The 17,203-nt window shown below is 42.5% G+C and overlaps 1 protein-coding gene across 1 annotated transcript; it reads right to left on the reverse strand.

The window, feature by feature from the left end:
* Nucleotides 1-12,814: 12,814 nt before the first annotated feature.
* LOC116058758 (Krueppel-like factor 2) lies at nt 12,815-16,172 on the reverse strand. The gene is made up of 3 exons (XM_031311608.2): nt 15,710-16,172; nt 14,252-15,269; nt 12,815-13,989 (listed from the first exon to the last, which is right to left on the reverse strand). The coding sequence occupies exons 1-3, from the start codon at nt 15,785-15,787 to the stop codon at nt 13,814-13,816; spliced, it is 1,272 nt and encodes a 423-aa protein (XP_031167468.1). The 5' UTR covers nt 15,788-16,172; the 3' UTR covers nt 12,815-13,813.
* Nucleotides 16,173-17,203: the final 1,031 nt, after the last annotated feature.

The following is a 17,203-nucleotide window of genomic DNA, read 5'->3' on the forward strand; positions in this document are numbered from 1 at the left end:
CATTATTTTCAACCTGAAAACACACACTTTTGTATTTAATAGAGGGGATAGACCAAAAGGGAGCTCAAGATACGGTTTGTTTTATATTTTTATGGAAATTATTAATTGTTTTGTGCCCCTTTTTTTTGTCACTCATTACTTGAGAGACCATAGTTTTTATTTATCTTATTTTATTTGCATTTCTGTTTTTTTTTTTTTTTTTTTCGTTTTTCTGTCTATTTATTTTATCTTTTGATGTGTGGTTGTTAATTGATGGTTAGACCCGATCTGTCATGTGTTTGTGGAATTAAAAAAACAAAAAACACGCACTTTGTAGAGGTGTGGGGGGGGGGATTCCTGGAAATAGTGGGATATTCCATACTGCCCGAGGACCATGAATATACGGATGAAAGTAATTGTTAGTTTAGTCTACAATTACTCACGTTACTGTAATTAAGTAGCCTGGATGCCAGCCGAACTTAGCCCCGCCCACAACATTTGAGGTCAGGAAGTTCGGTCTGGACTTGATCAGTTGTGGAGCAACTATGCTCGAACCAGAGCTGTTCGGACCAATCAAATTGTCAGGGCGGGCTTTATACGATGATGGACAGATGATCAACAGTAACGGAATCAACCATGTCACCAAAGAGCGCTTGGGGTTGAATTTGTTTACAACAAAGATGGCTGCCGCTGGAGAACTGAGATGTGTAGATTACGTCAGCACGTCTGTTAGAGAAGATATCGATAGCAGAAGATAGCGCATTCATTTTGAAAGAGGAACAAAGAACCGCGATCACGTATGTATACACATCTGCTTATGAGCAGTATCAGATTCATAAGCTGTCCTATCAAATAAAGGCCTAAAATAATCTTTAAAAAAAGTGGTGTACTAAATTAAAGAAAGGTCTCTAATGTTGCTTTGGCAACGTTTCTGTCAAACTCAATGCGAAAGCTCCAAATGGCTTTGTGCCCTCAAATCACAAAAGATGTGAAGTCTTGAACGTGAAGAAGTGGTTTAATTCAATAAAAGCATAATACGTATGAATAAGATATTAAATAAAGATAAATATAAAAAAAGTATATCACTGTTAAAAAGTAACTAAGTAACTTTTACTCTGAGTACATTTTAAATAAGCTACTTTTACTTGAGTCCATTTTTATACAGGTAATTTTACTTCTACTTAAGTAAAAGTTCATCAAAGTAATAGTACTTGTACTCTTTCCACCTCCGGTAATTACACACCTGGTTTTGCCCGATTCTGAATCAAAATTAAATAAAATTTGCCTGATTTAGGCCTAAAAAAAACCTTAAATTAAAGTGAAAGGATTTCTTATTTCTTTACCAGAATGATATTGCTGGCATTATTACACAATATATCCATATACATGTACAGTCAAACTACAGTTAACATTCAATAACACACACAGATCCATATACTCCAGAAAATACACACCAAGAAAATAACCCTAATACTTGTTTTTTAGCGTCTTTATCAACGCCGTTTGGCCTCCATTGACTTACATTACCTTGCAATTGCGTGTGAATATACGCTGTAGTGAGTAGTATGAAAGGGCGAAAATCCACGTAGGGAGGTTGGTCGGGGTGGTGGATGGGTCAAACACAGGACTTTCACCCAGGAGACTGGGGATCATGTCCAGTGTGTCACATATCCTAAACCCAACCCGTCCGCTGTATACGGCGCTCAAAATGCGTGCAGATAATACGGCACTTGGCTTTAGAAAGTGGCGTGTATGTTTACTCGATAACACGCCACTTGTAGAAAGTGGCGTGTATGTTTACGTCCGCAGTATACAACATAGACATACACGCGGATAGCTCAAAATGCGTACAGATAACACGCCACTTGGCTTAAGAAAGTGGGCGTGTATGTTTATGCGAAATCATGATGTCATCTCATTGAACCTGCTCATCAGTCATCAGCATGTTAACATTGTCGCTGTGAGCATTTAGGCTGAGTACAGCCTCACAGTGCTGCTAGCATGGCTGTAGACTCTTGTTCTTTCTTTTCTCTGCAAAGTCTGTGGAAATCTGAAATCAGCTGCCCAAATACCAGATCTGTTAGATATACGACACATGCAAATCTGAGTTCAAACATATTTGATTTCATCTGTTTACACAGAAATGGAATGAGCCGATTGGAGCAACTCTGGCTGGCAGAGAATCACACTGTTTTTGTAACAGGAGTTAAAAACCTTCCACACAGTCAGGAGGCCTTTATTGAATCAACCCACACACACACACACACACACACACACACACACACACACACACACTAGGGCGTAATTTCCACTGGGAACAGGGGGGGGGGACACTTTTTTAAATCCTGTTTGTGTCCCCTACACTTTCAAATTAATTGGATATTATTTTATTTATAGGTCTCGGTGATTGGCCCCTATTTTAAGCAATAAAGAAAGTAAGACATCTTTTTCTTATACATAGTTTAGTACTATTCTTTCTGGCATAATTTATCATTAGGATCAACTTCATTATTTCCTGGATTTTATATCACCATAGTCCCTATAAACGTACGTAGAAATGCAGGCGGAGGACCCCCCAGACCCCTTGTTTTGTGCCCCCCCCCCAAACACACTTCTCAAACCAAAGTTACACCCTTGCGCGCACACACACACACACACACACACACACACACACACACACACATGCTCACACGCTCCCCCCACAGATGCGATTGTCATGAAAACGAGGCGCAGTAGGTGTGTGTTGCAACATGTCCCCAAGTAAGGACCTTGCAGATGGAGGCTCACACATAAACATTGACCCTTTGGTGTGTGTGTGTGTGTGTGTGTGTGTGTGTTACAACTTACAGTGGAACCAGAACTGGCAGCAACAAGTCTGTTAGCAATTTGAATGGTGACAGAAACCAGTTTGGTTACTGAGCTGAAACCAGACTAGTCACTAAGTCACATAGACGCACGCACGCGCGCGACTTTGAACGTGGCAAGGTTGTTGGTTTGAGTATTTCAGAACAGAACATTCAGAACATTCTCATTACCTCACACATTGCAATATTGCACGATCATGCTACTTGCACACTGTTAACTTCATATTTAATATAATACATAATTTATTTTGTTATATATACTATGTATGTAGATTGTACATTTTATTCTACACTTGTATATACATGTACATTCTTTTCATTCCTCAGGAGTAAGTATTAGTATTGTTGCTGACCATGTGCCTCCCTTTATGACCACAGTGTACCCATGTTCTAATGGCTACTTCCAGCAAGATAACATACCACGTCATAAAGCTCAAACTGGATTCTTGAACATGACAATGAGATCACTGTACTCTAGTCTTTCTTTAAACCAATCACGGAGCAACGGCACCTTTGTAAAATAGCCTCGGGAAGGAACTTGTTTTGGTAGAACGTGTACGTTCAAAAGTTGTTTTAGTCATGCAACAGAAAACTCTGATTGGACAGATAGTCTGGATTTACCCTGCAGAGATCTGAGGAGCAGTTAACCATAGTCCTCATAAATCCACCGCAGTTTAGAACGCCAACACAAAGAAAGAGGAAGGTAACGGACATCTGGCCGAAAAGAGGGACATCCAGCGGAATTCCGGTGGCAACTGAACAATCCCGGAAGTGGAACGTCGTGGATATAGACTACATTACAGCCTACCTGAGTATTGCTGCTGACCATGTGCCTCCCTTTATGACCACAGTGTACCCATGTTCTAATGGCTACTTCCAGCAGGATAACGTACCACGTCACAAAGCTCAAATCATCTCAAACTGGATTCTTAAACATGACAATGAGTTCACTGTACTCACACGGCCTCCACAGTTGATCTCAATCCAATAGAGCACCTTTGGGATGTGGTGAAACAGGAAATTTGGATCATGGATGTGCAGCCAAACAATCTGCAGTAACTGTGTGATGCCATCATGACAACATGGACTGAAAAAAAGAGGAATGTTTACAGCTCTTTGTTCATTCTATGCTACAAAGAATCCAGGCAGTCCTGAAGGCAAAAGGGGCTCCAACCCAGTACTAGCAAGGTGTACCTATTAAGTGGCCAGGGAGTATATATCGATAAAGATATTATTAGTTTTAGCTTGCATATACTGACTTATCTAACTACAAGACTAGGACTCCTTTTCATTAGCCTCGTGACACCGTCCTGATCTCGCGAGCTCCAGTTTTCCACTCGCAGATCAGTCTGGCATCTTGAGACAGAGATAATTTGGAGCCGTTTGCCAAACGACCGACCAATCAGCGTTGGTTTTGAGGCGGGTTTAGGTGTGACGCAACGAGAAGCGACTGTTCAGTCTAAACAACATGGCGGCTTCCACGGATGAGATGAGCGTAGCTATCGCGCAAGTTTTATCCGAATTAGAAAGTATTCCTTCATTGAAAGAGCAAAAGACGGCACTGGAGGCTTTTCTCGGAGGAAAAGATGTTTTTGCTCTTCTCCCGACTGGTTTCGGCAAGAGTTTGATATATCGTTGATCTGATTGGTTGATTTGGCCCGTCTATCACCAACATAGGTGGTGATAGACGAATGGTTTATCCAATCAGCTAACCAGTATTTTCGCCCCTTCCCAAAAGTTCTCCAACAGAAAGATGGATATGCCCAAGCCCCCAGGAAGAGCGCCGAGTCTAAAAGCCACCATGGGCTTAGCGGATAACGGTGGTACTGCACCCCATGGCCCAGAAAGCCTTTTCACATAGACTTTGCATGGCGAAAGAAACGTCTATATTTCAGCGGATAATTTGTTTCTGGGTATATCAACTTACTAGCCCGAACACTGAAAGGGTCCTTGTTTAAAACGTTACGTTTTTAACATTTTTAACATTCACTAGAAGCGAATCCAGAATTATTAAATTTGACATGATGAACGCGCATAGTGGACGCGAGCAGAGCCGCGGGACTGCGCCCGCCCGCTCACATGACTGTTCTCCCGAGCTCATGTAGCTAGCTGTAATAATGGATATAGCTAATGGTTGTAATTCACCATGTGTTCTATTAATACGTCCATGGTATTATCTTATGAAGTCATGATACATCCCAGGGATGTATGTAGCTGCTGTAAAGCCTGTTAGCTACGTGGATGTAACGTCATTAGCGTTTCCCAAACTGGCGGGCTATCGGCTAGCTAGCTAGTTGCTAACATCAGGGTTAGCTAGCATGGCTGTATTAAGATCTATACATAGCTAGCTATATGCCTACATAACGTTACTACAGACATAGTGATTACATCGCCTTGGTTCTCTCTTATAATACATCCGAGGGCTGTATGCTGTAAAGCTTGTAACGTGGATGAGAGCTGAAGCCATGGATGAGCTCTGTTCACGAAACTGCAGGCTAACAGCTAGTTAGCGCTAGTTAGTAGGTAGCTAGCTAGTAGCACAACATAATTATTAAATCTCCTTGGTTGTCTAGCTAAATACATCTATCGTTTATTTAGCTAAGCATGTAAACAATAGGGAACAACGAAAACAATGTTTAACGTTAGTGAATATTTTAGACAATTAAAACGGCGAGTTCATGAGTTCGCCAGTAAGAGACACGACAGAGAAGCTCATGAACACGCATGTTGCTACCGGTTGCTACGACAACGCAAACAAATTGTTGCTAGTGCGCATGCCCATCATGAGCCAACCAGCGTTATCGGCCAACAATGCGGAAGAGCCGAGCTCCATGTTTGCTTTATGCGCTTTTGAGCACTCTCATTGGAACGTACGGGGCTTCCCGCCGAACACTGTATCCAGTTCTCTTAATACATCCATGGATATGCCGAACAAATCCATCTGGCGGAGTCAGGTTACCTTTTCAGTGGGGTTGTTATGTAAATACCTGGGCTGTCAAAATAACGCGTTCATTTCGATTAATTAATCTGAGAAAAAATAACGCGTTAAAAAAAATAACGCAGATTAATCCATTCCATATTGACGTTTGACCGGGAGCCTTTCTAGCCACCATTCGACCGTAAAATGAAGGAGGGAGACGAGAATGTGCTGCCTGGATCATTAACTGGAACATTTACTTGTAAAAATCTTCTTCCTGCCAACCCTGGCTACCGAAATCTGGTGCCACTGATATGTCTGCGCTTCTCTCTGATGCTCTGAAGACGATACAGGCAACACAAACACCGCTGCACGTGACGCTAGTTAACAGTATACTCGACAGCAGCTAACGTTAGCCTACCGCTAGCTAGTTAACACTATACTCGACAGCAGCTAACGTTAGCCTATCGCTAGCTACTAGCTGGATTAAACACGGTTACAATGTTGACAGCTAACGCTGAACGGTGTAAAGTTTGACTGTGTTTTACTGTAGAGGATTGTGACTTAACAGCGGGATGTAACAATCTGCAGCTGCCATCGGAAAAACAACACAGACGGTGCGTTCAAAGAAACTGGTAAACTACAGCTTCGTGGTGCATTTGAAGTTATTGTAAATGTCATTGGTGGTTGTTTTTGTCGTTCAACAGCAATTTACTAGTGAAATAAGTTATTGTTATTGTTATACATTATTATTAAATCATTTAATTTTGACCATATGGCCTTAGCAATAAACAAGCCGTTCTTTAATGTCACCAACTGTTGTTTAGTACCCTTTGTTTTCTTTTCTTTTTTTACTTTCTTAAAAAGTATCGGTTCAGGCACCGTTAATTATGTATGCGATTAATTTTGATTAATTAATCACAGAGTCTGTAATTAATTAGATTAATTTTTTTAATCGATTGACAGCCCTAGTAAATACATTAATTAGCATGCTTACATTATAATCTTTGTTTATACAACTCGGAGGTGGAAAGAGTACAACAATATTCAGCGTTTTTGTGTCTAAGTGACTGATGGGAACAACCAACTTTGACATTGGTCCAGTATTAAGTGAGATCGCTGCAGTCGGCAGCGGCAAATGTTGTCAGACACTTAGAATATTAATCTGAGCCTGTCAGTGGCAAAACGAGCACTTTTGTGAAGGTAAATACAAGCTGCACAATTGCCCTATTAACTTACATTGTAGCTTGTTACGCTGCTGCTGACTGCAGCGATCTTGCTTAATACTGGACCAATGTCAGATTGTTGTTCCCATCAGTCACTTAGACACAAAAACATAGGAAAATAGGGTCCAGGTTGAAACAAACGGTAGTTACCCTTTAAGTACAAGTAGAATTACTGGTATGAAATCTATTAGAAAAAGTACCTCATTTAAGTAGTAAAAGTAGAGTAAAAGTTACTTAATTACTTTTTAACAACGGGGGGAATATACTTTTTATGTATACTTAATATCTTATTTATATTATATATGTATTTATATATATGATAATACTTGTTTAATTAAATCGCAGTCTTTTGCGATTTGTGAAGGGCACAAAGCCAAAAAACTCAAAAAAGCGACAAAAACCTTTTAAAAAAAGCACTGAGTGTTTATATGTTAATGTTAACTTTTATAGTATACCCAGTAAGCACACCTACGTCGCCGCGATGTATTGCCGATATAATCAAAATGCGGCGGGAATATGTAGGATATTGCTAGTTTGCTCACTGGCACGACGTCCCATGGCTCTATGTTTCAGCAACATGTAGCCGCTCTCTCCGTGACGTATATATATACATCGTTTTCAACGTATTTTGTACATCGCTGCGATGTATAGATTTCCATCATAATAAGACCAGATGCTCATTAAACGACGCTTCAGAGCGTTCTTTTGCATACGTCGCAGCGACGTATGTGTGCTTACTGGGTAGTGTGAAGTGAAGTGATTCTCAGTTTCTGTGCTCTGTAGGCTATGCGCATTTAACCACCTCGTGATTTATTCAACTCTCCATGTCTGTAGCCTACTTGTAACATCGGTAACAGAATGCCAAAACAATTTTTTTTACTCAGTAACGGATGCCATTTAAAATGAAGCAAAGAACAATACTTCAAACAAAACATACTTCAGTAAAAGTAAAATTACAGATTTTAAAAACTACTTCAAAAGTAAAAGTACACCAAAAAACTACTCAATCACAGTAACGTGAGTAATTGTAATTAGTTACTTTCCACCTCTGATACAACAGCAGACATAAAAGAAATACTCATTTGACAACAACAAAAATCTCAATCTTACGTCACTCGGTGCATAATTAAGCGGTTTAGCTGGGACAGAAGCCATACCTCCCCTTCTTCATCCTCTCCCTTCCCTCTGTCTGTGTTCCCTCTCCCTCATTCACTCTTTCCTCACCCAAATGCCCTCCTAACCTTCCTCCCTAACCTCCTCAAGGAGAAGGAAATGAGCAGATGGAATTGAAAACTGTAGCAGAGGTCCAAATCCACCTGAACTACCTTCCAAACTGAGAAAATTGCTGTTTCAGTAGAAGTGCTAGGAGGTGTTCAGGGAATGGATTCCAGCAGGTGTTTCCTGCTGTTCACAGTGATGCTGCTGTCCCAGTAGATGGCATCCTCTTCCCAGAAATAGAATTCCCACTTTTCCTCAGACAGTGCTGGCCCCTGTGGCTCTGGGAATCCATTCAGAATCACATAAGATGTTTCCCAACAGCTGATAACGTTTTTTTTTTTACTACATTCAACAAATATTTCCTCAATTACTGTTCTGGTAAAGAGTCAGCAGTCATGATACAGTGAGCTCTGTTTAAGCCTCCAAATAGTAAAATAACCATCAAAGGATACCATCATAACATGTGATTAACCAAAGGAAGATCAGGTTGAGCCGTAAAAAGCCAACTACCACAGAGTTAGTTTCAAATGCAAATTTTGGAGTGCGTAAATCTTCCGTGGCCTTTTGACTCCACTGACAAAAACACTCTCAGGAGAAACACTGTTAATCTCTGCCTCTCTGGTATCAGTTTCTTCCACACACTTATGGTTTTATGAGTGTGTTATGTTGGAGTTGGAGAATAATATGCTGTTAAACACTGGAGGGGAGTTCCTCTGAGATAAGTTGTTGCACAATGGCTTGTGAGCATGTTTACAGCTGCTTGCTGACTGAAAATATTAGCCTTGGATAGTGAGGTGGGAGGGAGAATTAGTCAATGAATATGTCTTCTTGCATCAGAATAGTTAAGAGTGTTTTATCCCTCGGGGATATAGATTTGAGGAGGAGTGGCTTTGGTGTGGCCCTCACTGGACGTGTGTGTGGAGTCAATGTGCGATAAAAAAAAACGGGAAACAAATAAAATCCCTTCAACCTATTTTTTCAATCAAGTGAAATCAAGTGGAACAAAGTGAGGGAGCGGGCCGGGTCCTTTCAACGTCCAATGACGTCATGTCATACAGGAGGGGGGGAGGTCAGCTGTATGAATGATCTCCTGCACAGATACGGCAACAGACACAGACCGCGATACAGTAGATGAGAGATTCCGTTCATCTCCATTGCATTGAACTGGAGACAGAAATGTCATAGACATCTCAAAATGTGGACAAATACACCTGAACTATATACATGGATGGAAACAATTAAAGGTACATGGAAATGTTCTACATGTCTAGGCCAGTGGTTGCCAAACTTTTTCACGTGAAGGACCCCTAAACTGACAGTTAGACCACGGACCCCATTTTGATCCCCCCCCCCTCTGATAGGATTTTTACTTTTTTGGATAGTGTGTTATGTTGGAGTTGGAGAAGAATATGCTGTTAAACACTCTGGACGGGAGTTCCTCTGAGATAAGATGTTGCACAAGAGCTTGTGCTGTAAAACACTCTGTTTTTTGGATAAGACAGTTGTAGACAGGAAAGTGGATAGAGAGAGGGGAACACATCCAGCAAAGGGCCACAGATTGGATTCAAACCCTGGGCCGCTGCGATAAGGACTAAGCCTCGGTACATGGGGCGCACACCCTACCAGGTGAGCTACCAGGGCACCCCTACTTTTAGGTGTTTTATGGAAGAAAGTGTATGAAACCCATGACCAAAATAGTCATACATTCTGTCATTGTGTTACTTATGGATGGAATTATAGTGAAAATAAATGATTCCCCTTTTTGCTGGGCACCCTCTGGAACCTCCTCAAAGACCCCCTTTGGTATCCACTGGTCTAGTGCATCCTTTTATATACATTCCCTCCAAATTCAGCCGGACATATTTGGCATCTTCAGAAACTTTGGGATCTCCACTAGAATTTAAAATAAAGCTTGGGCAGACAACAGGAGGTCAGACCAGAGTGCACAAGAGTCTTTAGGAGCCGTCACACACACACTTGATTCATACACACACTGCTACATATCTGAGAGAACACAGAAACCAACATGTAAACCATCTGAGCCCCTCAGATTGGAGATTCCCACGCTCTGGCCTCCTGTACAGCTGAAAAAAGTGAAATGAGAATGTTTGATTTTTCACTTGAGTAAATGTACCCAAGATAGAGGCGGGGGTTCCTCTTTTCTCAGGCGGGCACGGGGCCATCCTGGAGATGACACCGAGATGTGTGACCTTTCACAACCAAAAATAGACACAGGGCCTCTGACGGCTGCACCAGTGCAAGTGTGAAACGGAGAGGCGGTGAAGAGTTTCATGAGCAACTATCATCTTTGTGCATGTTAGTCAACACAAACGAACTACTTGGTGTACCTGCATGCTTCTCGTCCAATTTACTGTTAAAGGATAATTCAAGTTTATTATAATTTGGGAGGTGTTCCGATACCATTTTTTCCATCCCGATTCCGCTACCTGAACTTACATGAAGTAAAAATGAACAAATACAAACAGAGAATGAACGCCATAGAACTTTGTTTTATTGTCTAGTTTGGCAGTCAGTCATAACAGAAAAAGAACGTCAATGAACTACTTTAAAGTAGATTTTCTTCCGGTATAAATTACGTGGTATCAGATTGGTGCAAAGACCTGCATACTCGCCGATACCGATACCAGCATTTTAGGCAGTTTTAGGAGGCATTTCCGATACTGGTACAAATCCAATCCAATCATTTACGTAAATAAGTTTTGGATGTTTGCAATGGACAGGTTTTTTTTTTAAGACGCACTCGTAATATATGTCTCTGGCTTTATCGTAATTCTCCGACATCATGGACAAAGCCAGCTTACGTGATTTGATAAAGGCTACGCTAACGCTGCCTACACATGACCTGCGTTACTGTAGCAGAGAGGCAAAGTGCAGAGCAGGTACACGTCATCATTGCTTCCGGAATTGGTTGCGCTTTGAAAGGGCAACGGCAATGAGGTCAAAGTTATTTTTTTAGATTAGCATTTTAGGCCTTTATTTGAACGGACAGCTTAGTCATGAAAGGGGAGAGAGAGGGGATGACATGCAGCAAAGGACCGCTGTACATGAAGCACGCGCTCTACCAGGTGAGCTACACAGGTGCCCCGCAATGGACAGTTTGGATAATAAATGACTTCTTCTTTGTTTTCTCACTTTTTTGCCATGATGTCACTATTGTTATTACTAATAGGAATAATGGCCATGACTGTGTTTCTTCCTGTCCTGAGTGGCAACATTTGAAATGGAAGTAAAAGGTCTGCTTTCCCCTCGATCCCCTCCGTCATGCTCTAGTAGTCATTTTCATACAAATAATTTCCATATTGCGGCTCTCTATCACTGACGCCTGATGTAACACAATAGTAATTCAACCCATTAGCCCTTATCGGCATTATCTTTGTCATCTTAACACCTGGTTTCTAGGAGGGTGAAAAAAATCTGCTGGCTCACAGGAATCTTTTCTCTGGAATAAAAAGATTACATGTGAAACAATAGATTGCTGAGCAGACAGGCTTTGTGCCACCATGAAACTCAATCCTCCTCACATGCAATGACAATGATCTCTTTTACCCACCCCTCATCCCTACGAGTAGCCTGAAAAACACTTGTCCTTCGAGCAGATTTTTCACCTCATTCCTGCTGCTCCCAGCGGGTCTTTTTTAGTTTATTCGAGACAGGGTTTCTCTTTCTTTTCACCTCACTATCCCCTCCCACTTATTGTGGTTCGCCTGTGTTCCCCCGATGCAGCCTCCATCTATATCGAGCCTCTGTAATTATGTCAATGTAATGTTTGTATTTATAGGCAGCTGCCACAGCGCTCTGGCAGCCACTCTGTCCCAGCTGGGAAGCATCGGTCTGTTGGATGCTTTGAAGGCGGGGCACTCAGAGCTCCGGCCGGGATCGAACCAGCTTCTGAGGATGGCTCACCTGGCGCTAGAAGTTTAGAGATAGGAAGGAAATGGTTTGGGCCTTCAGGATTAAAACAGTAATATTCCACATGTCTTGGGCATCATTTGTATGTATTTATTTAATTTAAACCTTGATATACATACCCTTACATGTTGGTATATTTGGAATTTAGAATAAAATCCCCTAAACCTCTGAACATGGCTGGTAAAGCTGAAAAATTCAATCAATTTTTTGTTGATCTGGACACAACCGTTAAATATATGGGACCTGACAAAAGGTTGTAAGTAGACATAGCATTGTATCAGGGCAGTGGTACCCAACCCTTTGGCTTGTTACTCTTCACAGTGAAGCAGCCCCCTGTTACAGATTGTATATGTCTATGAGCAGTGCAACCAGTATTCTTTTCCCTTTTGAAATTGTCTCATTTTAACGTAGTTTTTAGTCTTTAGAAGTAAACATATCCAGTAATACAGAAGAAAAGAAAAAAAGATTTGAGAAATGTAAAAAATTCAAAATACATTGTTTTGAGTCTTCTTTTAACTATATGGTTAACCATGAACTTGGTCTGTGTGTGTGTGTGTGTGTGTGTGTGTGTGTGTGTGTCTGTGTATGCATATGTATGCATGCATGCATGTGTGCGTGTGTGTGTTCACATCAAACCATATTTTATAAACTGTTTGGCAATCACACACAGGACTCAGAAATCATCTTCATTTAGTTTAATATGTACATTAAAATAAACTATTTACATTATATAAAAAAAGGATTCAATTTACAAGGCAGTACATTCCTTCAAGACACATACAAACAAATCTTTTTTTGCCAAAGACTGTGTAGCCCTTTGTCAATCAGGCGGTGTTGAGATGGCGTGCACTTCTGTGAGACTTCCGACTGTAAGAACCTGACTTTAATGCTAGACAACAGACTCACAGACATGACATCCTATTCAAGCCTTCAGGGAGGACAGAATAAATGGCAGTTTTAGAACAAAACATTGTCTCAAAGCTTATATCACGTGCTGTTTACACTTACAATATAACACGCAGAATCAAACTTTGATTGTCTTTTAGCCACTGGAGAATATGGCACTCGTAAGATGTGTAATAACATGTTATTAAAGGCACTAATGGTGAAATACAAAAAAAAAAAAAAATGTTTTTGCTCTTTCAAAGGAGTGTCCTCTTCCAAGTGCTTCAGTGGCATGTGCCTGACATGTTGAGTGGAATGTTCCTTTAATTTGTTGTCTATATAAACAGCATTCAATACAAAAAGTAGTACCAGCTACATAGTTAACAAAAAAAATTGTTTTAGTCCGAACAGAATGATCTGTTTCTGTCTATCTGGCTGCATTTCCTATTAGTTTTGTGGTTTTGTTTGTCTCAAAAAATAACATTTAAATAAATCTTTTCACAAAATATATCTCAAGGGCGTATCATTTTGATGCCCCTATTGCCCCGATGAAAAAAATCACTATAATATTCCTATGATATACCTATAGGTCTTACAGTGTAGTCAATAGTGGCCTCATCATACTGTATGGCAGTTTATGCTGTCATGTCATCACTATAGTTGATACTCCTATAGGATATTGCGTCTATATATTTGCACAGCATCCTTCTATGTCTGATCATAACAGTTCTTTTTATGGCTTGATGCGGTGCATAGAAGTCCTTGTCTGCGCCACGTTTTTTTTGGTCTTTTCCTCACATGTGCCTCTTCATGTGCAGGGCGAGATGGTCGGACCGGGAGAAGGCCCGTTCGCACAGGTGACACTGGAACGGCCGGTGACCGGTGTGCTTCCGGAAGTGACGCGTGAGCTCATCGGAACGAGCGAACTTCCAGCCGCAACCCTCCCAGCTGCAGTGGTATGGTTTCTCTCCTATAAACACAACAACAACAAAGCAGCCGTGAGTGACGTCATAGATTGAAGGCAAGATAATGACGGGTTGGATAAATAGCATAGCCTACAATACACAATACAATGGCTTTTATTGTCATTTTTGATGAATAAAATGTATTAAAAAAATATATATAGAATTTGAATTTTCAAACACAATAAATAAAGGTTGCTGATTAGAAAAGAAAGGGTTGGATAAGTAGCCTAAAACGTCATTCCATTCAACATGCGGCTCCTACTGTACCTGTGTGAGTCCTGAGATGCGCCTTCAGGTGGGAGCTCTTGGTGTAGGTCTTCCCACAGCCGGCGAAAGTGCACGTGTGCGTCGCAGTCCGTTTCCTCGGCCAGGACCGGCGACCCCTCTTCGGCTTGGTGTCCATCATTTCCAGCGGGGAGGACGGCGGGGTGAGCAGGACCCGCTGTCCGGCCGCCGGCTGCTGCATGCCCATGGCTGCGTCCTCTCCGAACATGCCGGGGAACTGGTGGTGGTGGTGCGCCACGGGGAACGGGAGCTGCATGCCCGTGTGCTGGTGAGGGAATCCCGCGGAGGCGCAGCGGTGGTGGGGGTGGAAGCTCTGTGGGAATGTCAGCGAGGTGGCGGTGCACATCTGGGTCTGGTGGCACTCGGAGCTCATCAGGTCATCCGGGCTGAGAGGCGGCGTCATACTGCCCACTGCTGCCTGCGGGGAGTTGGCCAGCCGCGGCTGCTCCTCGTACGACATCATGCACGAAACGCTCCCCTCGTGCTTGACTTTGGTGCAGCTCTGAGGCACCAGACCCATGACAGGTCCGTACGTGTCCATTGAGGCGGGCTCCACTTTAATGTTCGGATGGTCGGGGAATAAATCCTGAGTGGTCTGGAAAGGCGCGGAGCTGATGAGGAATCTCCCCTGGATGCTGGGGCTTTCCCCGGGGAGGAAGCTGGTGTCCACGTCGGAGCGAAGGAGCTCCGCCATCAGGCTGTTGTAGACGGGCGGAGGGCTGTTCATGTCTGGGACAGATGTGTAATTGGTCGGCTGCTGGGGCATCCCGGTGTGCTGCTGCTGCTGCTGCTGCTGCTGGTGGTGATACACGGACACCCCGGACTCCTGGAGCCGGTAGGACTCTGCCCCGGTCCCTGCGGCAGGCGCACTGTCGGACACGCTGGTGTTAGAGAGAATAAACTCAAGATCCAAGAACTTATCCAGGTCCTCTTCGTCTTTTCTGCCGAGGCAGCTGCTGTCCATGTTGAGCGCAACGCCGCTCATATAGCCCTTCCACCTCTGGAGCGAGGATGAGAGAGAGAGAGAGAGAGAGAGAGAGAGAGAGAGAGAGAGAGAGAGAGAGAGAGAGAGAGAGAGAGAGAAAGCAGAATTAGTTTGGTTCAAAATGAACAACTTATGGGTTTTTCACAGTACTTTCACATAACTCATTAAAACAATTCACTGCTATAAAATAGCTCGAAAACAGCACAAGTGCACTGTGAGAGGGGTGAATAACCGACAACCAAGGCAGTATAAAAACCATACTTAAATACATATTGCAGTGCCCAGATCTTAGCAAAAGTTTTAAAAACATTTTCAGGACTAACAAACACCGTGTATGTGTTATAATGTGACAGGCTGACGTAATATGCAAATGCATTAAGTTATGTGCCTAAATCAAAACGTCGAACTGTAACTGTTTTCAAAACAAGTGTAAATATATAAACAGCGCAACTTACATCTTCCCAACATTTCTCCTTTTGGTTGGCAAATGTAGAGATTGATGGTAAAATGGTCCCACTCGAGGCCATTTCCATGCGTTATTTAAAAAAAAAGTAGAAAAAAATCTTCCTTAAATACACTTATTCTGTTTTCAAGGAAATCACCAGAGTCCGCGGAGTCTCCAGAAAAATATCTAGAGAGCGCGTTGCTTCTTCTACGGTCCGATGAGCTGCTGCTCTTCACTCATGTGCAGCTGTGTGTCTGGACGGAGCAGTTTTTCTTATAAATATTGTTCGCAGCACAAATCAGACCAATGCGAGGCTGGGGGAAGGAAGCGCGTCCAGGATGGGGGCGCTGCGTACCGGACAGCCCCCTAAATTTAGCCTCGGTATAAAAGTCCGAGTTTTTCCTGCGAGTCAGAGACAGAGAGGTGGCGAGAGAGTCAGAGGAGGACTGATGCGGAATGCTCTCTCTGCTCCGCTGCGGGCAGCTACTTAACCTTACAGTGAAGAACACGCCCTCCGCCAAACCTGGCCAACAACTGGCAGGGCAGAGAGAGAGAGAGAGAGAGAGAGAGAGAGAGAGAGAGAGAGAGAGACTGCCCCTGACAAGCACCACTAAAAGACTTCTAAGCAAATAACACATTGTTGAAAAAAACAGCAACGAAACCGATACTAAAAGGGCGCACAGGCTTCCCTCAAAGAGGAATGGGGGATGCTACAGGTGCCCTGCATATTACGCATTTGGATATGGTGCGCTTTTACGCACACAGGCATTCTTTATGACTCATTATCCTGTTCTAAAACATTTAGCTTCATCTCTATTTGTTTACTATGCCGCTGGGCACATGACAATTCGTTGGTAAATAAAAAACGAGGATCCTTAAATGTGAATACTCTTTCTGTGTCTCTGTCAGAAGGAGGGATTTTGTTTCTATCAGAACATGAGCAGGCAGAGAGAGCCTATGCGTGCCTCCGATCATAGTTGACTCGGATCAGACAGTTTCCTCCCCCAAAAAACTCGTCCGTTCCACCCCGGCTGTCATGCCCGGTATTTTCTGCTGCAGGCTTCAGCCACTAGGCGCCAGCTACACCACGGCTTTTCTCCCTCTACTTCACAATGCTCCGTAAAGCATCATTGAGGTGATAAGTAGGGGGCTCCCGGTAGAGGACTTGGTATCATCTCCTCCACTATTCTTCATTCATTAATATTTAATCTTCAAGCATGGCAGTATGGTACTTGTGAACAGAAAAGTTGCTGGTTCCAATCTGAAAATGAATGGCAGACACTCTCCTTTCTCAACAGCTGTTGTTACTGTACCCATGACCAATGCAGTGACTGTGGCCAAAAATATTAACCCTATCAGAGTTTGCTTAAACAGATGGGATTCTTGGGATTTGATACATTAAAAGTAATAATAAATTGAATTTATATAGCGCTTTTCACGAACTCAAAGTCGCTTTACAGGGTACTTTAAAAGTGAGTCAGAGATTGTGTTTTATCAGTGTTGG

This window comes from Sander lucioperca, chromosome 11 (genome assembly GCF_008315115.2).
Source record: "Sander lucioperca isolate FBNREF2018 chromosome 11, SLUC_FBN_1.2, whole genome shotgun sequence".
NCBI classification, from domain to species: Eukaryota; Metazoa; Chordata; class Actinopteri; order Perciformes; family Percidae; genus Sander; species Sander lucioperca.